We start from the raw sequence: 22,371 nt of genomic DNA, 5'->3' as shown, positions 1-22,371 counted from the left end.
GCTGCAGAGGGCAGTGTTGCGTATCATGAGTTTGGTTTGCCCGCCAGAACTACAACTCCCAAAACGAAATGCGAAGGAAGTGTGTAAACACGGGCAGCAACCGGACATTTGGAAATGTCCGAGAGTAATTTGTAAACAATGGTTTCTTTCAAGACAGTTTGGCTGTTTAGTATTTTGTCTTTGTCATTCTTTTGCTTTGCTTCCTGGAAAAGTTCCAATGTAGGTAAGAAACACTGCATTGATTAGCTCTTGTTAGAGTGAAATGAAAACCGTGGCAGGGTTCAGCTGTACTCGGATATACACACGGAAGAATGACGAGTAAATAGCACTGTCATAGGTAACAGCATTTATAATTAGCTGTAGATACTAATTGTGTTGCAATGATCATTTCAACCAAATCGTACACGGTCAGAGCAAAACAACACCAGACACATCCGTTTTTTGCGGTGTTTGGAAAATTCATAACTATGTCATTTAGTAAAAGGAATAGTACTGTATAATTATCTTATTGGAAAATTATATATCAATAATTATAGCTGTATATGTTGTGATTTAGATGTAATTCACAATTAGCATAAGAATGAACAACGAAATTCACCATCAAACTGGTCACGAGATGTACATTTTGTAACCATCGTACATTTTGGGAATGTAAACTAGACATCATTGGCTAGTAATGTATTTGTAAAATGTTTGCTTTTTCAGAATTTTAATTGATTAATTAATTAATTGCAATCCCATGTAGTCGAAGGATACAGTCAGTGATGGCGTGGCAAAAAGAAAAAAAACAAACCTGATCATTTGTAGTATAAAAGTCTGCAGGAATGGTAAAATAAGGCTCCCATTGAATTGCGCTTCAGGCTCATTCCAAGCTTTACCTGAGCTTAATCAATCGTTTCCGAGCTTTAGATATCCTGCTGTTTGCCTTATCAAGTGATTATGCTTACAGTATTAGCTGAATTGGACCGAAGTCCTAAGCAACGCAAGTCTTATTTCCATCCCTGAGTCTGTAAAGAGGTGGATCAACAGCCATACCCACTAATTTACAGTATTCTGACGTCATGAAATCTCAGAAACTAAGAACAACTGGGTTTGATTAGTATTCCTGTACTTAAATAGGAAATGGTTCAGCAGAAACTGTTCTTGATGGCTCAGTTGGGGTCCAACTCTGCCAAAATGTAAGCAGTGCCCATGTTTTTGAGGGCACTGTGTTACTGGAGATACTTCTGGTTGCTGGTTTGCCCCCTTTTCATTTTGTCTTCCAAGGGCATGCATACAGTAATTAAGTAATACAACAATTAGAAAACTTACATTTGCAGCAGTGCGGTTTGTACTAATACAGTATGATATTTTTTTTGTAAATGGGTAAAAGGAATAAGAATATAATGTGACTGTCAGGAAGTGAGCGTTGTTGTTTTTCTAGGGGTGAAAGGGCTGGTGCTGCTGGTGGGCAGAGCCCTCTTAGTCCTGGGTCTTGTCAGCTGGCTGGTCTCCGTTGTGGTACCGAGGATCAGCTCGCTGGCACTGCGTCCTCCAAGGAGTTTTCCTGAAGGTCAGTATGCTGTTTTTTTTTTTTAAAACCACTCTAGCGGTATAGGTAATAGCTCTCCGTTACTGTAATACTGTTTCTGACGGGTACAGTCAGTTACAAACACATTAGGATTGCAGGTTGTTCCGAAGTGTGAAATGTGTGTAACTCTGAAGCCTGCCCTATTTCCAATGGTTTCGTGTGTGTGTGTGTGTGTGTGTGTACTGTACTCATAACAGGTCTAAGGTTAGGAATAATAAGAAGAAAACAAAAAAGCCAGGGGAGCGATGTTGAACTGGTAACTTTCCCGGTGTCTGATCTTCATGTGATTTCCCCCCCTCTTGTATTAGGTATTCACTGTGCTTTTATGATGATTTTTTTTAAGCCTCTGATATCATTACAACTGAAGAGTTTATTATACATGCAAACAAAATCTGATGTTTAAACCCCAGATATGGTTGACCAGGGAGTAAAAACATTATTAACAAAAGAGTTTTGAGATGTGCATTTAAATATCAAAATATGAATCTGTAACTCAGGGATGGAAGTACGACTCCCATTGCATAGCGGTTTGAGCCATTCCTGGTTTTAATATGAGTGTAATCAGATACACGTGAGCTAAACTTGTTACCTATACACTGTAGCTAATGAAGCTTGTATTAAAACCTGGAATGGGTGAAACTGCTATGCAATAGGAGTCTTATCTCCATCCTTGAAGTAGTAGTTCTGATGTTCTTGTGTGTGTGAAATTGGCTGATTTTATAAAACTCATTCCTGCAAAAATATGGTGAACTTGTTCTGATTTAATGCATTCAATAGAACATTAAAACCAAAATGCCAGAATTACTGTGGTTTTATTTTTAAATGAATACAAAGTGGATCAATATAAAAGACAGCAGCATTTAAGTATATATAAACATATATAACAGTTCTTATCTGAGTAACAGACCCATTATGGTCATGATTTATTTCCAGAGACACTAATGTGCAGTTTGGGTCCAGCGCACAAGTAATTGAAATGTATACCCCAATGTGTTGAAACTGTGGCAACCGTCCCTACGTGTTAGCACAATGTCATTTTTTATTTGTGTTTTGTCCCTCTTTTTTTCCCTTTCTGAAATCAAACATCTGTTAATCAAAGCTGTAAATAACAGGTCATTACCTAAAGGTTCGTTCTGTGAGATTTTATTGCAGCCTGTTCTATAGAGACCACACCTGTGAGTCCTGTGCTGATTAAAGACTCTGTGAATCCAGGTTTCATTCCGTTCCCATAGCTTGATTCGGAGCACCACGGAAAATTTCACACACTCTTCATCATTTCCCAGTGAAGGTCTCTAAATTGTTTCAAAAGGGTTTGTCAGATAATGTAACTGTTTTCTTGTGTGTCCTGGGGAATAAATAGGAAATGCAAGATTTGGTTTAGGTTTACATGAAAATAAAACATAGTGGTTAACTGGAGTTCAGGCAGCTTTTTTCCTTTCCATTGCTGAAACACGAAGGGGGAATTAAACAAGCTTTTATAGTCCAAAGTGTCAATAGAACCATGTTAGTTTTTTTTTTCTTCTTTCTGGGAAAAAAATAAACACTGACATAAATAGCTGAAAAATTCACCTGAATCTTGTAAGCATTTAAATGAATGACCTTTCTACATATTAACAAGCACTCTTCAGTCTAATTCTTATAGAAGTGACAGCACATTTTTAACAGTAAAACATTTCCATTTTGATAGCTGTGCAGTTCAGTCGAGTGAACTCTCCTGTTGTATCTTGACTACACATGCTGGAGTTGTACAATGTGTTGATGTTGACACGCTACAGAAAGAAAAAAAAAAAAAGTTTATCTTGGCAAGCTTCAAATCTCAAGTAAATAAATCACAACAGTCCTGTTTTGAACTGTGTATTTCAGCTCCGGAAGATGAAGTTGAGCAGAAACGAAAGCTGGCGAGAAGAGAGCAGCAGGATGAATACAGCCAGAAGGTAAGGAGAGGGTATTCTTTACAATGTTATTAATGATTTTATACCAGATCCTGTCAAAGCCCAAGTTCTTGTACCAGGACCAATTTCAGATGCATTTTTCACTTTTGATATAATTCACATTCTAGTCGCAGCCTACTTCCCAAATTGTGACTCTAGTTTCCAGCCAGGGGGGCATTGACAAGAGCAGATTCAGACAGTATTATAATCAATTAGTCTTTTGTGATTCAAAGTGCACAATGCAACACAGCTGCAGCTACATCCCCACAATTCTATATATAACATCACAAGTGACACTGTAGAAGTTAGACTAATGCAGGCCTGACAACAAGGCTGGGAATATGGCATTGCACATGATTGCATTGCACTTCAGGTTGCATGTACACTGAGTTTTATCACCTCAGCTCCATCCTCACTAGACTGTTGCCTCTGCTAGAGATGTCCCTGCTGTGGATACAAAGAAATCTTTAGTAGCATCAAAATACATAAAAAATAAGAAAGTCATTTCTGTTACACTCCCATTAAATGATTTTGCAAAGTGTATCTATTAGACAAGCTTCTATCCGCCCATATTGGCTTTAGAAATGATATTGTAGTTGAAGTTTGTCCTAGAAAAGCATCTTCATTTGCATTCATTTGCGAGGGCAGCAGTGTGGAGTAGTGGTTAGGGCTCTGGACTCTTGACCGGAGGGTTGTGGGTTCAATCCCCAGTGGGGGACACTGCTGTTGTACCCTTGAGCAAGGTACTTTACCTAGTTTGCTCCAGTAAAAACCCAACTGTATAAATGGGTAATTGTATGTAAAAATAATGTGATATCTGTATAATGTGAAATAATGTATAATGTGATACGTTGTAACAATTGTAAGTCGCCCTGGATAAGGGCGTCTGCTAAGAAATAAATAATAATAATAATAACAAAACCACAAGCAGCGGAACTCATTTGTTTTTTCTGTTGTCACGTGTTAGGCATCGACGTACCAGGAAAACATACTGAAACCTCGGCAAGAGGCTAAATTCAGGAAAAAGGAAGAGCATTTCTACAGGATGACAGGGGAGGCCTGGAAACTGTCGGAGGGATATGCACTTGGGGTGAGCGCTTCCTTTTTGTTTTTGTATTCTTTCAGTTTTACATATATTTGGGAAACCTTGTGATGCACTGTTGAAACTTGGTTAGGACATTCTTTAGTCATTGAGAGCTTCACACTGTACACTGCTTGGCCACTTTAATGGGGTTGGGTCACCATTTGCCATAATCATAGCCTTGTCACAACATGGCTTCCACAAGGTGCTGGGAGGTTTGAGTGATGTTAATCTATTCAGCCATTGACAAGCCTCTCGATGGTCTTCCTCTGCCCGTCTCTCTTGGCGACCTCTTTCCCTTTGTTTTGCCATTTCTAATGCACTCCGATGACGAACGACGTGGTGCAGTCCACCATCACGACCTTCCTTGCTACTGTGGCACCTGCTCAGTATGCACTCGCTATCATGTCTCTTTTGAATGTTGTTAGATCTTTGCTTTTCACAATTATTGGTAGACTGCAATAGTAGATTACAGGACTGTGAAAAATGCAGTTATTGTCACAAGCTTATAATGCTTGCTGTGGTGGATATTAATTCCTGATGCTTGTGGTTTTAGTTTTACCTGCATGTTTATCTGCACAGCTGGACCAAGACTCTGAGGAAGGGGCAGTCCTTGGTGAGGAAGACTTCACTTCTGAATCCCCCAACCAGGAGGCTCTGAGGAGAAGGAAGCTTCCAGAGAGCGCCACACGACCCCCACCGCCTCTAGAACCACCCAGGCAGAAGAGGGTGAGTGACGGGCACATTGTTTACTCGTCTGCAACTGCAGTGGATGTTGGATAACTTGTAGAATAGATCTCGAGGGGAAAGGTATTTGTCTTTTTTAGGCTGAGTTTCCAGAGCTTAGCATTTTCTGAAATAATAATGCAGGATCTGTACCCGTTTCCAGATTTCCATTGCGATTGTAGGAATAGCAACTTTAAATCACCACTCTTCACTTCACTTATGAAATCTGGATATCTTGCAGATGTTGTTGGGTGCATTGCTTGCAAGACAGGAATAAGAGGATATACAGTAATCCGCCGTGTATCCGTCCGTCACATATCCGCCACTAACAGTTTACCCGCCATTATCAACCTCTTCAGCAACGTTAGTTTATTATTGAACAGAGAAGGTTAGTTCAGAGATTGTAGATCACACCAAAGTTTTCATACACTGTGTGATCCGTGCGCTGACTGATGTGAATCTCAAAACAATAATTGTGTGAATATAGTAATTGTTACAGCTGTGTATAAAGGTATTTAAAACAGGATACATTGATCCATTTTTTAGCAACCCTCTAAACCAGTGGTTCTCAATCTGTGGTCCGCCAGCTTCAGGTGATCCGTGGAAAGGTTACGTAATTACAGAAAGGAAGTGGCAGCATAGTTTATACATCCCATTGCAAACCCAAAATTTGAGGCTTTAAAAACTCAGCTACAGAAGCAGGAAGAAAATGCATACATGGAGAATATCTCCAAGTGAACAAAATATCTAAACTCTAAAGTTTTTGTGTATTGCGCTCACATGCACTCAACACAGCAGCTTGTAAAGTAAGGGATAACACACGACAGGGCGTGCGTTGTGTTGCATTAACATACAGCTGTAGTTGGGTTGGACTGAGGGACTTATGTTAATACAACACAACACACAAGCCCTGGACTCTTATCCTGCTTCTAAAACTGATACAATTTTTAAAAATAACCAAAAAATACAAATAATATTAAAAAAAAAAAAAAAAAAAAAAAAAACGAACAATTTTGTTATATATCCTTCCGCTTTGGAGAACAAAATAGTCCCTCAAAAATGGTTCTATTTGTTGTAAACATTAAACTGGAGGTTTTCAACATTTCCATTTATTGTAATTAATTAAAATGAATGAAGCCTCCATGTTGGTCTCAAACACTCCGTAACAGAGCTGACATAACTCGCAATGTTAGCCTTGTTAGTGACCAAGCATTTCAAAATTGCAATAATGTATTTTTGTTGATAATGAAATGATACAGAAAAGGAGGCAAAGACAAAGTTCACTATCCACGCATTACTACCGCTGACCTGGAGAAGCCAATACAAAAATACATGATTGACATTTTTAATGCTTGGTCACTAACAAGGCTATCATTGCGGGTTATGTCAGCACTGTTTACGGAGTGATTGAGACCAGCACGGAGGCTAACATAACAAAATTGACTACTCTCGACTACCTGAATTACGCACTGAAGCATAGAATTCTCGTAACAGACCGTTTTATATTTTCAAGACAAACTGTTTTTAAGTCGATTACCATTTCTTTATGTTTCATCAAATCAATAAAAACACCAGCTGCCCAAGAATTAGTTTTCTTCGATTTCATTAGGTTGTTGACTTGTTAAGTCTTTGTGTCTATTGGTTTTGCTTCTTGTAATTCTAGCCACAAGTCTGCTATCATGCCTCCGAAAAGATCAAATGTGACGAAAGTAATGTCACTCATCTTTAAAAGACATCTCGCAACAATGTGTATATTTATTGCGAGTTTAATATGTTGTGTATTGATAATGTATTCATTGTACTGTTCTTTGGAAAAAATAAGTTTACTATTTAACTGCAGGGTAAAAAATCCTCAACAGCCAATCAGCTTGCAGCATCCAAACATTCCGTTTTATAAATAAAGATTATAGTTGGAGATTCGGAGCTCCGACTGCGTTGGTACGTCATAGATGTAACTTCACAGATTATTAATTTACATAAATCAATTTCTGCTGTAATTATCAATTTAAAGATAAGCCCTTTTTTTCCCCTCTCTGTAAATGCGTCTTGATGAAAAGTAAACTAGAACCGTTGTTTAAAACTCCAATTTTAAAATAACTTTGCTCACAGAAACAGGCCCGCCCATTGCATTGAAACAAAGAAAGGCAAGTCTCTACGGTTATTCTTAGTATTTATAGATTTTTTTTGTGTGCTTATTTTTCAGTCAGCTATACTGTTTATTGTGTGGACCGCCGAGATAAAAAAAAATTATTAGTGGTCCCAAACAAAAACGTTTGAGAACCACTGCTCTAAGCCATTACAAGCCTCCAAATTTCCACACAAGTATTTATTTACTTTGTCAAAACAACTGAAACAAATCTGTTCCATTGTTTTGTAGTCAGAAAGGATGATACTGCAGCGAGCTACATTCATTAGGGTGCAGTGTTCATTTACAAATGTAAATAAGTGATACAGAATCATTCATATTGGGTTACTTTTAGTTCAAGTAACCTTAGCCCTCCAGTTTTAGATAACAAAACATTTCAACTTATTAAACTTGGTTCTTCTGTTTATAAGACAGGGCTTTTACGTATAGGAAACGCCACATACATATTCTTAGCCAGTGGTAATAAGTCACTTATTTTTCAATAACTTGTTTTTCAACAGATCATTGTATTACCTGAGGAGCCATCAAATGGTGTTGATGGGGTACGTGACACAAATTACTTATTTTTATTTTGTCGTGCTGTCATTTGGGATATAGTATTGCAATGGATCGGTCATTATCTGCAAGTATAGTTTAAATGGCCAGCATCACATATTATGACCAAGTCTAATTGCGAAACTATGTGGAAGCTTGTTGCCCAGTGCCAGGTTTGGAGGATAGATGAGATGCTGGGCCAGCATGTAGCAGGCACTAGGCTGAAAGATACCACCTCACAAAGGGGTAAGAGTATATAAAGGAGGACTATGGGGTTACTATGTAATGAAAAATAATTACATTATCCTGAAAACACACATGTAATATGCTTGTTGCTCTGGAAGATTGTTTGAAGTAATAGACTATGACATGTGGCTTGATGAACACAGTGTAGGTGTATTATCAAGGTCTAAGCAGGTGGTTGCCTTCCTCACCCCGCTCCTCCCTGTTGCACATCTTAATTGCATATGGAATAGGTGTGTTTTGTTCATATATAAACAGGAAGCTTTTTATGTCAATCTTTTTAAAGTGTGATTGTATTGCAGGTGGTTACAATTGCCCTCAGATGTCCAAGTGGAAGGATTTTGAAAAGAAGGTTTCTTAAGTCCCACAGTACCCAAGTATGTTCCATTGTTCTATACATTTCAAGTTTCACAAAATAGCAGCTGGGTCTGTTTGCATTTAGGTCCTTAATGTTAAAATACAGATATGCTAAACGTTTCAAAGTTAAACAATTACTACATGCAGCTGCCGTTTCCAACACTATGTTTTTGATAAAATAGCAATTTATTTTTGTAAATGATTGAAAAGTATATTTTTCTTGCAGGTACTGCTGGACTGGATGTTGAAGATAGGATATCACCCTGCCATTTACACTGTCTGTACAACATATCCTAGAAGACCTCTTGAGATTGGAAAGGAGACAAGTCTAGAAGATACTGGAATTACAAGCGATACTGTATTGAACGTGGATGAAAAAGACCCCTGTACTTAAATACCAAATCCCGAACCTGGAGATGTTACATATTTCTGAAGCAATAAACAAATTCACTGCAACTCTTTGCTGGTGAAGTATTTTAAATATAAATTGAAGATACATCAGCCTCTTCTTGTTGTGCAGTGGTTTCAAACTCACTTGACCAGTTTACTGGGGCACATAATTTCCCCCCACAACTAGGTGTTAATCCACATCACAAAAATCTTTCATAAGAAATAGAGCTAGCAAATCCATAGGAACTACCATCACTTAATGGCAAATGTAACCATTCCTGATGGATGTACTAGTCCAAAGATACAAGCAGAAACACAATACATGACCTTTGTAAAAGGTTTAGATATTTATAATTAATGAAGAATTCAGTAAATTACTTTGACAGCAGTAAACTCGCCAAGTCACTGAACCTACAAGTGCTTCTTTATTAAGTTGTTTATATGAGTTGCTGAGCAATGGAGTGGGGGGAAAAAAAAAGCAGTTTTCACCACACAATTGCAAAACAAAGTATCTGGGTTCTTTGGTATATAAATGTAATGACCCAGTTAGTCTGCGTAATATTTGTACATCAGATCCATACTTGTACAGACCTACTACAGCAACTTACTGGAACCCATAAGCCTGTGTCTAATTTACGATCAAAATTACTTTATTTGTTCAAATACACCAAGTAAAATGCTAGCACTTCATGGCAAATATACAGAAAAAAGGTACAGTAAACACAGAACAGTAAATTCAGACAATAAAAGGGGAGGGAGAGCCTTATATATGAAAGCATACACTCCCAACAGGGCACATTTTCTCTCCATTTCAGCATAACATTCCAGAACTAATAGTGGAGGGGCATAAGCTTGAGCATTGTCCTCATAAAATAAAAACCTAAAATTCATGCCTGGCATAGCTACAACAAAAAAAATTACAAATGTCCAGTGAAGGCAATAAAGCAAGTTGCCACAATAACTTTATTATTGTTATTATTATTATACAGTCCAGGAACAAAATGACAAACTACCAATAGTATACAGCAGGCAATCGACTGTTGAACTGAATGCTAAATGGGATATGGTGTCTTACTGAAACTCTGGGTCATTTCTAATGTGTGCTAAATGCTTGTCATTTCATTTATGGCACATTTGGTCCAAGTTGGTGCTTTCATGTTGTAACAGATCCCATACATTTTATTTTTTTGTCACTGTGTTTTCTACACCAGGTTAGTTTCAGAAGAAGGTTAGGTAGATAGAAGGATCTCTTTATAGGAAATAGTCTGGGGTGCGGCGGGTGACGTGGGGCTCTCCTCGGCGGGGTGCTGGGTCAAACTGAAGGCTGTAGGACAAAATGAGGAGGAGAGAAAAAGTCAGCTTTTTTACTGCAGTTTCAAAAAACCTACTTTATTTCTTGAATACATTCAAACCATGTTAAAGCAACAAACGATTGAAAAAGCCTTACAGAACATTCAGATGCTTTCTCCTTTAATAATATCTGGCTAAACCTTAAACAGAACTTGCTAGCATATTTTCCAGAAATGTATCAACATAATAGGGAAAATAAAAAGCCCTTTACATCGAGACAGATTTTCAGCTACACAGATATTTTATAAGTAGCCTCTTTAAACCAGACTGAAAACCACACAGCAGTGTGAAGAACATGCTGAATTATGAAACGCTTTATTCTAGTCTTTCATGCTTATTTACTAGACTTGAAATACTTCATGAATCATTCCAAAGGGTGGCACTACTTCAAAAGAGAGATACCTATTTTATTATTACAACAGCTTCAAAGTTTTTTTGACTTGTGCACCGTTTTAAACAGTTATCGGTTGTGCACAAAGTAGTATTTAATATCATAGGATATCTTTCTGCACAGACTGAAAAACCTACATTCTTACTTGGCTTATTATATTATATTTGAAAATAGACTATCCCCAGTACAACTGTCCTGAAACTGCAGTCATAAGTGAGCATAATGCCCTTATATAAAAAACACTGCAGCAAAAAGGTCAGATTTAGGCAGAGTTTGGAACTCTATTCTGACCCTCCATCACAGACGTGTCTCAAGCCTCGCTAGCAAAACTAAGATACATAATAATGAATCTAGGATTACAGATGATAGATACAGGGTGAATAGAAAGTGATGTGGTAAACTTACATTCTAATCACCCTGTATCTGTCCCACCTAATCAACCACGTTGAGAAATCAGGAATATTTATCTTTTTTTTAATTAATCTACCAATTTACCCACATTTGTAAACATGTGTTTGAGCATCAAAAAAAAGATACTTACAAAGAATATTTAAGAGTATCATCCAGTTCCATTATAGCAGCCTGGTTGCCACAACGATAACAGTAGTTCGGAGCACTGAAAATGGTGACCACATTTCGATCATGACACCAGTTGTAACCCTGTAGAAAAAAAAGCAAGAGATACGTTATTTGAGAATTCTGATAATTCCAAGCCATAGTTATGAAAAACAAAATAAATGCTTATTTTAAATCACATTTACAAGTTCATAAATGCATAACATTTATAACTGTCATCTGATGCAATTGGTTTGTAAAAGCTCAATGAAACTCGTTGGTTCTTATATTAAACAGCCTTGTATTCATTACAAAACTAGGACATGCCATCAGCCTAACTGGCAAGTCTCCCAGGCGGTGGCATTATAAACTCCTCAGAAAGATGCACACTGTGCTGACACACTAGCAAAGACAATGGACGGTTTTACTTCAAATGCACAACATTAATACTGCAACATCTTACACACAACTTAACTAAAATTAGGTCAACAAAACAAAAAGGTAGTTTAGAATTAAAATCAAAATCTGTTAAGAGCGTGGTATAGGGTTCACCACAGGTGTGTTTAAACTTCTTTTGAGCGGAGTAATGGCACTAAACTGGAGGAGACAAGTGTAAATGTGAGCCCCATTGTTACTATTTCGTTTTGCTGTGTCTCAGTCTCCAAAAAGTAATAGACACAAAACACAGCAGCCAGATTGTGGGAGTAAAGGAATATGTAAAACTGGAACACACACTGAGTCTTTCAGAAGTTACTTCTCATAAGGTACCAAGGGGGTCTGTAGTTTGTAAAAATGCACACTACATGGAAACAGACAGATGAAACTGATTTCACAAATTAAGTTATTAGCCACTAGTGTACATGTACAGCTTTCATGCACATGGCTTACAAAACCAACTTTTTTGAAGACTACGGAGTCACAAATATATAATTTATATATATATATATATATATATATATATATATATATATATATATATATATATATATATATATATATATTATAATAATAAGAATAATAATTACAGCAGTAAACAAATGACTCAATGCTGAAATGTTTTGTGAGGCCTGTATAAATATTTGCAGTCATATTCTTGTGCCGCACAAAAGCAGCATACAGTAAGTGTTGATTTTGATAAAATGTTTTAACACTGGGTTGTTGGTCTATTCACAAGAATCCAGTTCTGAGTTCAATCAAGGATTGCTGAATAGTCGAAGAGGTGACTGAAAAGAAGACAGCGTTCAAGTATTGAGCAGGTGAAACTGATCTACCAAGAGTGTCAAAAGAGAGATCCCCAAGGCTATGACAGATAAAAAGACTAACAGCATAAAAATGAAGACAAAAGTGTTTGTTTTGAAAAACATGTAAACTAAAATGCCTTCTATCCAGGTGATCTCTTCAGTGCTCAGATACACAGCTGAAAACAAGACAGACATCCAATATCAGAAAACTATCCAGTCAAAGAACACACACTGGTATTCAGGCTTCAATTTTACAGCCTCAGAAGTGCATCAAATCATTGCCAACTCTCCTGCTTTGGGAAAGCCCAGTGGGGGCACTGAACAAGCTGGATTATGTATTCATTAAAAAATACCTTCACAGCAGCACTGTCAGCAGGTCCTGTTTGACGTTTCCCTCAGACATTGTATACATGACTGGCTTAGCGCCAACAGTACTGTAGAACTCCTGTTCAGATACTTCAGTATTTTTTTTTTTACCCTTAATATTCACTAGTTATGTGAAGAACTACAAAGCAGAAATACACAACAGGGTGTTCAAATATGGCCCAATATCCACTCATAAGAGAGTGTTAATAAACAGCTTAGGCCTTTGGATTTTGGACCTCATTTGAACACCTTGGAGTGTGTTACTGAGCTTATAAAAATGGCACCCTCACCCCCCACCCCACCCCTTACCAAAGAGAATTTGTGGTTAAATGAATCAGGGTGGTTCTAAAAGGTCCAAACTGATGGTATGGTGACTAGGGGTGTGCCGATTCATCGATTCACATGGTGAACCGTGATATTTTTCTTGACGATACGATTGATACAGTAATTCTGTCTGCCAATATAAACATGAGCATGCATTAATTTGTGTCAACAATGATAATTACAGTATATTATTTATTGTCATGTGCTCTAGCAGCCTCACCTACCAATCACTGTGTTCAGGGTGTTTTTGTCAAGTGTGCCAGCAGCGGAGCGAAATGGAAGCTGAGCGGAGGCAGGTTATTAATGTAATCAGGGCGGCAGTGAAATCTGACCTGTTTAAAATCCAGTGTGGACTTGCCTCATGTTCTATAAGAGTCACGCTGTGTGTAAAAAGTGTAAGGCTCGAATTTGCAGGGCTCCAGACTAGGACCAAAATAGTTGCAAATGTGCCAAAAAAAAAAAAAACAACAAAATTGTAAACCGTTTTTTTGGGGGTTAGGCGCCAATGCTGCGGTTAACACAAAAATGCTGCCTCTCCCTATAAAAGGATGTGTCAATATTTATGAATGTGCTATGAGGTCAGTCTAAGGTGGACAAAAACTGCATATCATATGTTTTAATAAACTGAAGTGTGAGAAGGACGGTAACAAATACACTAATATTAATAACAACATTTTCATGGAATACAAATGCTTGTAGCGCAGATATACTCTACTGTTAACACCAGCAGAAATTGGTAACCCCAGTTTCATGCAACAGTTGTGACGGTGACCAAATAATATCGTAAATAGCAGAACTAACTCACTGTAATTTAAACTTGTTTTTAAATGAAAAATAAAATGGTAACAACGGTAGCTGTCTGTGTTGCATGCTGTCAGATCAGGACTACACTGACACTGAGCATGGGAGCTGCAGCATGCTATTTCCCATGTTACACTGTACACAATTAGAGGTGCCGTCACCAATTCCAGACACAACGCTTGCAAAATATTTAAAATATAAACATGCTGAGTTCATTGCAGTCAGCTGCTGCATAGATTAACCATTCAGCAGAATGTGGCAACAAACAACAGGCATGAAGTTACTGTTTTAGTACCACTTTAGTGTCTTAATGGGTTGTTGTATTTTAAGCAGTTGAATATGGTAGCAACTAACTTGCTCCTGAAGTGGCACCCAGCAACTGAATTTGGCAACCAATTTATTTTATTTTTGGCCTGGAGCCATTGGCTCCTAAGACAAAAACTCTGTCTGGAGTCCTGATTTGTAATTTTGTTTTAAAGAAACGTATTTTAAAGAATAAACAGGAAACAAAAGCAAAACAGGCTGTTAAGTTTATTTGACCAAAAGTGCTTTACCAGTGTTATTGCAAACACTTGCACAAGCAAATGACAATTGTGTGATTTTTATGTTTCATGCTTGACTATCGTGAAGACACTGCCAATACCCAGCCCTAACGGTGACATATTTGCTCAGGTTGGAACACTTGTTAGCTAATGAGATTGATTCCTCTATTCGTGATGATTTATAATACCCAATATATAATTCTCTCTATTTCCTTGTGCATGATCCTAATTTTAAGAGGTACTCCTGTTAGAAACAGCTCAGTCAGAGTTGTGGAAAACTCCCTGGAGACCAGTGCAGACCACAGATGTGGAGACAGCTGTCCTGTTGACATTATTCAAACTGGAATGATGTCTCTGCGTCTTCCCCAGATCTCAGTGTGTAATCACACACCTCAACCACCATAATAGCAACCTTATAGGAGTATGCCAGTGACCCAAAGACTCACCAATTTCCAAGGCTCACGGATCACTTCAATGTCTACCTAAAGACCAACACACCAATGCATTAAGCAAGCACACTGGGCCACCCTGTCTGTCCCACCCCCCACATAAGACAAAACACATCGTACCTCCATTACAAGCTGGTGAGCACGGGAGACAAGGGTAAGCCCGTTTGCATGGTTGAAGGTTTCAGAAATGTCCTGTCCGAAGGTGTAGCCAGCACCACGAGGAGAGATTCCCCAGCCTCCGCGGTCATCTGGATCGGACCACAACAAGTCGCACATCGGACCCTGAAATACACAGCACCACAAAATCCAGCTGGGTTCATCAAGTATTACACACAGTGAACTTGACAAACATGCTTCCTCTGAAAAGTGTTTTTATACCAAGTTATTATTCAAGTAACGTACAATCGCCTGTATTCTCATTTAAAACACTGAAGCAGACAGATGTTTGTACCAATGCATATTTTTCCTCTACGGGATCCTCTCACCTCGTGTGGAACCTCCTGCAGACGGTCCAGAGCTCGAATGTGATCCAGTGTGTCTATTGAGGGAGAAAGGCCACCATGCAGACAGAATATCTGAGGGGAGAATCACAAAAAAAAAAACATGCATATATATATATTTTCCACAGGCAACTGACAGCACATGAATTACCACATTTTACGACTTTAGATTATTTAATTAAAATGCTAATTTATTACATGCTACAACCCCAGTTTACCTTTACAAGGTTAAACAAAAAAAGGCAATGATTAGAATGGGTTGATTTCTTCTACGGTGGATAAATGCAACTAGGGAAGCAGTGGGTTATGTGAAAGTCACGTCACACAAGGGTTATTTTGCTGTTGGTTTAAGTTCAGTACAGTGTTAAGTAGCTAAATTTAAGCACATACAACAAAGCTTTAAAAATAATAATAATTTATATATATATATATATATATATATATATATATATATATATATATATATATATATATACACACATACATACATACATTATATATATATATATATATATATATATATACACACACACACACACACAAATTCTATTTGAGCTCGCTCAACTATTTAACTCTAAACAGTGGGCATTGGCTCTTTAACTTAATCTTACCTGTCCATCTACTAAAGCAGTCAGTGGAAGGTAGTCAAAGAGATCTGTGAAGTATTTCCAAACATTGGCATTTCCATACTTCCTCAGACACTCATCATAAAACCCATACACCTGTGTGATCTGTCTGCTCTCATGGTTTCCTCTCAATATTGTGATGCGTTCTGGATAACGAACCTGCCGGTTAAATTGCAAAAGACAGTTACATAACAGCATTACTAACTACCATAAAAGGAGGCCAAGTTCCAATAAAACCCAGATGTACTCCTACCTGATAGTGCATGACAGTGATCACAGAATAGATTAACTGCTATCTGCTGCAACAAACACTTCAAGAACTTTGTAACATGATGAAAGACAGAAAAGTGTGTCTTTAAATTAAAAACTAATTTTATTTTGGTTTGATTAACACAGTTCATTGCGAAGAAAGATTCATGTAAACTAAACAAGCCAACATTTTATTGGGCCCTAGTTGATAAAAACAAAAATAGCAGACCACTACCACAACCCCATCTCACAACTCAGTTCTATAAAACGAAGCGCCTTCACAATTTGTTATTCTTGGTGTCTAAGATTTTGAACCGAACAGCTATCTGTACTTTGTGGACTTAAATTGAATACATACCGTGTGGTTTGACTAAATAACACAGTTGCACATGTACAGTAGTTTTAAGAGCAAGGTCCAAAAATCCTACTCTCATGGGTTTATGATTGAAACTATGTATTTATAGCTGGCCCTTTGTACAAATACCAGACCTTGGTTCTCAGCTTGGGCCATGAGATATGAATCTGCATGTTTGTATATAACAGATAGCACCTTCTCTTACTGTACCAACAGCACTGCTCTGGGGCTTTAAAAACCGAGGAAAAACACTTATGATGCTTACCTTTAATGATACAAGAAGTGTGACCGTTTCAACGGAGTAGTAGCCTCTGTCGACGTAATCTCCCATAAAAAGGTAGTTGGTGTCTGGTGATTTGCCTCCAATTCTGAAGAGCTCCATGAGGTCATGGAACTGACCGTGAACGTCTCCGCAGACAGTGACCGGACAACGCACCTCCTGGACATTTGACTCCTTCGTCAGGATTTCTTTAGCCTGCAAACAACAAGCCCTGAATCTGTTAAGTTATTGTCACAATAATAATAATAATAATAATAATAATAATAATAATAATAATAATTTTTTTAGCATGTATTTGACAAAAATGTAGAAACAACTATTTGACTAAAACATTAATTCGACCCCACCCCACCACCGCTCTTAAAACAAGTCATTCAGGTTTTCAGCCGCGTGTGTTAAATGTTATACCAGTTCCCTTTTAGTTAAAATGTCATGTCCTTCGAACTACGAAATAAACGACGTTGCTTATTTGTTTGGTTTACCTCCCAACCTGCCCTGAAATTCAGACTGGAATGCAAACCCAGGAGCCTGATCGCGTGATTTAACCGTTACTGAAGCAGACTACCACTTGCTCCATTCAAAACCACAAACTTGTCAATACAACTCAACGGACCAGAAAACAAAAAAGTAGTCTACAAAATGTAGTCTCAATAAAGCTTATCAACAACCTGACCCCATTTCAAATCTGACCAATTATTAAACATTCAAAACTTGAATTTGTTTTACCTTATACATTTACTTTTGAGTGTATGAATTTATGGATGAACTGTAAAGATAAGTACAGTTTATGATTGCAAACCCATTTATCATGCTCCGGGGAGACCAGCAGGTTTTCTACAAACTGGAAAAGAAATGTCAGGATGAAAGTCATTTCCCTTCACAGTCCATAGAGTAACCCCCATCACCAAGCTGAATCTGAACTGTTAGCCGCATGACCTCACCGTGTCAACACCATGTAGAAGAATCAGCAGAAAAGCACTCGGTACTCAAGGCTTGGCTCCTCAGGGGAGGGTTAAAAGCCACTGCTACAATGCCATAGCTAGGTTTTTTCTTGGTAATGAAACTTGAGGATGACAGCGTAAACAACTGATTGTTTTAAACAAAGGCAAGTACTGAACGCATGTAACTGAAGTCTGTCTAATAAATTATTTATAGTTTAAAAAAATATCAATGCAGTAAAATCTCACAATCAATACATTTAAGAAATGCAAAGTTAAATATCCAATGACTAAAGCCAAGTTTCCTGAAATGTACTGTCATTTTATTCATATTTACCATGGTGATCAATGCAAAGAACTCAAATCCCACAGTTTCATTTAAAGCCTACATGTTTTGCTAAATTGGAAGTTAGAAGTCACTCAGGGTTGATTATAGTTAACAAGCAGAAACCAGTGGAACATCTGCAGCTCTCACTCCACTCGGTTCCTTTAAATGAACTCAAATCTATTACAATGCTGCTTTTTCATATTACTTTATACCAAACATTATAATAATAAAAACCAAAGTCATTGTATTTCAAGCATTACTGTAATGACTAACCGCCAGTGGAATAGAAAGCGAAATAAAGTCTCACTATTTTAGAGTTACAGGAACTAATAAAAGAAAAGAAACTATAATAAATAAGCATTTGCTTTTAAAACCACTAATTGTATTGCAATAGCATCACATACAGCATCTTTCAACACAGACAACTGACACTCATGGATGTTAATCGGTTATTCAGGCTACGTAAATAGCAATTTTTGGCGGAAATATACAGCTGCAATATGAGAAAGTAGAACAGCATAAGTTAACTGCAGTTACCCAGCAGCCAATGAATACTGCATGTTGCTCTGAACATTAGTGTTTCTGTTTCCATGAAACCACATGTCATTACATCAGCCTCGGACTTTGTCATTTTCTAAAGTTGGCTGATATCGGGCCACAGTACACAGTATGAAATGTAAGTATTTCAATTAGAGGTGGAGGTAGGAAAGGGGGGTGAGGTGAGGTGACATGGTGTGGAGACTAAACCTGTTAATACCTACATACTGGGAAAAGAGCTAGAATACGCTCTGTACAGATCCAGGAACCTTATACTATAATGTTCCATCTGTTGATATTTGCAAAAATATATCTGACAAGTTAAATAGCAAATAGTAATTAAATAAAAAATAAATATTTTGTCGCACTGCACAGCTCAACTAGACCATGCAACCCGTACTTTAGAAGTAAATGCACATGTTAAGATTGACTTCAAATTGCTTAAACTTCTGCATGAGATCCAGGCAGCCATGGAGGGAGAACATTTTACCTCAACCAATTCAGAGAAGATTAACACGTGCCAGATATTTCAGATTGCTGCCATCTGAACATTTTGATTACAAATTCCAAGTCTGTACATTTTTTTTTTTTTTTTTAAACCTACAGGCTAGGACAAGCAAATCTCATGTACTGTGGGTGGGCAGGGAGCTTTAACCAATCGAATGTTAGAGATGGAGGAGTCGAGTACTGAAATTGCATTGGCTTTATAAGCTTGTATCTACAGGCTTGTTTGTCTTTATTATGCTTTGCACTAATCAGCCACTCACTACTCTTTCTTTCCGTCACATCTTGTACAATGCGATCATTGTCAGTAGGGGCCTCTTGATACTTCGCTTTCCCAGAGAAACGTTCAATCCTAGTGGGAGAAACAGTGATTTCTCCAGTATTCGTAATGTAAACAATCCTTCTAGTGATGCACTTTGCAAGACGATACATACTCTATTGTTATGAAAGTTTATGGTACAGATTTTTTAAATAGATAAGGAAAAATAAACCACACATGCCAAGAGCGGACACATACAGACTGCATAACATCTGTAATCAAAACGCACTACACAATGAACACTGCATATTTTTACATGAAAATATTTTCAATATGATCTCTACTGAATTCAAGTTGCAGTTGCACTTAGACATTATGACCTACAGCACAGGAAGTGAATGGCTCAAGGAAACCATTGTATATATTTTTTATCTGTACAGATGTACTTGCAGATTCTATATATCAAAACCCACATTACATGTAATAAAGAAACAAGCAAAGAACCAGAACATTTTTTATGCACTATAAAGGCAGTACACAATAAAATACAATTATAAATTGTGGAATTACTTACCCAAGAGCAACATTTTTATATCTCAATTTTAGCCTGGAGTAATTGCTAACATACTATATGTGACTTGCTGCAATACTGTAATTATATTTTTATAGTCATGTATTTGATTGTCTACATTAGATTATAAAATGACAGCAAAGATGATGTGTATGCTTGTATGCATTTACTATTAGGCAATACTGCGTTTACAATTCCGAATGAGTTTTGGGTTTGTTCCATATCCAATAGCAGAAAAATAAAAGAGACATGTAGGATAACTTTAAAACGACAGAGTATTCGTGTACTTCTGAACTGACCACCAGGATTGGTGAAGCATGTATTTAGGTTTTTGATGATGGTTTAAAACATAACTTAGCCTAGGCTTTTCTGATAGCCGAAGCCCTCCCCTCCCAGTCCTGACCACATCAAAGTAGACAGGTTCAAAGGACGCATGCGTGGTACTCCCCCATCAACTCACTATTTGGCAACTTAAAATCGTCAGCCACTGACTAGAGCATTAGAGAAAATAGAGCACACTATTTAGCACCAGGCCCGCCGTGGCCCAAACACCAGCCCACTGGCTACAGTGGTACACTTCACAAACAGGAACAGATTTACTGAAGAGAGCACATCACGACTATTACACTATACCCATTAGAAGTATCTTAGTAGAATACTTGATAAGCACACATTTATGTAAAATAATGACTGTCGGTAAATATAAATAAATATATGTCACTTACCTTTTCACATAGCGTTCTGACTTGGTTTTCAGTTAGTTGCTTACATTCATTCAGCTGCTCGACCCACTGGTCCAATTCCTTCGTAAACACCTTATCATCCATTTTGTGTTGATTAAAATTAGCTATCAATTTATAAAGAAACAATTTAGCTGTACTACAGTCGTCGTACAGGTTTACTTATACTTCTGAATTAAAGACCGTACTCTCAATGCAGCGGGAGTTTGCGGTGTGGACGGATCCGTTTTCAGAATGGGTGCCGAAGCGGGACAGAGACGCTGAGATTTTTAAAAGGTCCTGGCGGGTCTATATTCCCAGAAAGTAGACCGCCTAGTGCCCTCGTATTATGAGTTAGTGGCCAAACAAGACCAGCTCTTTGCTAGCACGAGTGCCTCCCTTCTCCCTCCGACCTTCCCAGGGAAGCTCTGCTGTATAATAATGGCTGCCCGGCTCTGCGCACTCATCCCCTCGACGTCATCACAATGGCATTTCCACCATAACACACCGAATGAGAAAGGAAGAGGAAACGCTGTGTGCTTTTTACAACCTTGAACAAAACCATCATTTGTTTTGCGCCACCTTAGGTTGAGAAGACTATAATGCATTGTATTGCATGCATTGAATGTAATGTATTGTACTTCCAAGTGGGGGGTGATGAAAAGTGATTTAAAATGAGGGGATACCTTTTTGTTTTTAAATATATAATATATGTAATATACTATGTGTTCCAGTTAGTTTTGCAAATACTGATGAACAACTTAATAAAAATACCAATGTCATTATTAATGAATCACAGTACTGTATATTGATTACTGGAGCATTTTAGGGCATGGCATCAACTAGTCAATGTAGTGTGAGTGCTGTCTCACCAGTGCATACACAGTCTCATCATGACCTACCTTCATTTGCACTCTACATGTTTGAGTAAATAACTACACTCTCTGTTGCCTCCCCACACTGCCTGGTTTAGTTCTGTATCCCCATTTCTTGTTTGAAACCTACATTTTTGTGACCGTCATGTAGCAGTTTACATGTTAACATTACATTAATTTACCACATTTCAGTCCAGTTATGTATGTGGTCAAAATCTCTTTGTGTGGATTTATAATGCTGCTGCATTTGGTTTTTTATGTAGATAAGGAAGAACAGGGGTCCCAGTACCGATCTCTGTGGATCCATTCCGAGTACGACTCCAACTTTTTGTTGCTTCCCTTAGATGTAATCTCTGTGTCAATGTCCATGTACCACCTTGAATTCCTACTGGTTTAAGGGTAAGAATTAGCATTTGATGTGTACATTTGTCCAAAGGCCCTTTGAAATTCATGCACAGTACCTTGCAGTAATGTCTTTAAAAAAATCTAGGTTAGTCAGACAGGACCGTGGTTGAATCTGTGTTGCTAGATAAACAATCCTCCAGTTTATTCCTTATGATTTCATGTTATGGAGGTAATGCAGATGGCATGGTTCCGGCTTATGTCCCTTCTTAAATATCGGTATCTTGTTTT

At 37.8% G+C, this 22,371-nt stretch overlaps 2 protein-coding genes across 2 annotated transcripts; one reads left to right on the top strand and one right to left on the bottom strand.

Annotated features, from left to right (window-relative positions):
* The first annotated feature begins 46 nt into the window (after positions 1–46).
* LOC117409016 (UBX domain-containing protein 8) lies at positions 47–10,302 on the top strand. Its single transcript, XM_034014516.3, has 8 exons — positions 47–223; positions 1,424–1,552; positions 3,434–3,504; positions 4,469–4,591; positions 5,165–5,311; positions 7,955–7,996; positions 8,534–8,608; positions 8,815–10,302. The coding sequence occupies exons 1-8, from the start codon at positions 139–141 to the stop codon at positions 8,980–8,982; spliced, it is 840 nt and encodes a 279-aa protein (XP_033870407.3). The 5' UTR covers positions 47–138; the 3' UTR covers positions 8,983–10,302.
* On the bottom strand, positions 9,606–21,382 carry LOC131698135 (serine/threonine-protein phosphatase 2A catalytic subunit beta isoform). Its single transcript, XM_058990508.1, has 7 exons — positions 20,870–21,382; positions 16,993–17,202; positions 16,109–16,282; positions 15,483–15,572; positions 15,118–15,279; positions 11,261–11,379; positions 9,606–10,302 (listed from the first exon to the last, which is right to left on the bottom strand). Exons 1-7 carry the CDS (start codon positions 20,969–20,971, stop codon positions 10,230–10,232), a joined length of 930 nt encoding a protein of 309 aa, XP_058846491.1. The 5' UTR covers positions 20,972–21,382; the 3' UTR covers positions 9,606–10,229.
* Positions 21,383–22,371: the final 989 nt, after the last annotated feature.

This window comes from Acipenser ruthenus, chromosome 2, assembly GCF_902713425.1.
Source record: "Acipenser ruthenus chromosome 2, fAciRut3.2 maternal haplotype, whole genome shotgun sequence".
Taxonomy (NCBI): domain Eukaryota; kingdom Metazoa; phylum Chordata; class Actinopteri; order Acipenseriformes; family Acipenseridae; genus Acipenser; species Acipenser ruthenus.
This window is presented reverse-complemented; position numbering and strand designations above follow the sequence as displayed.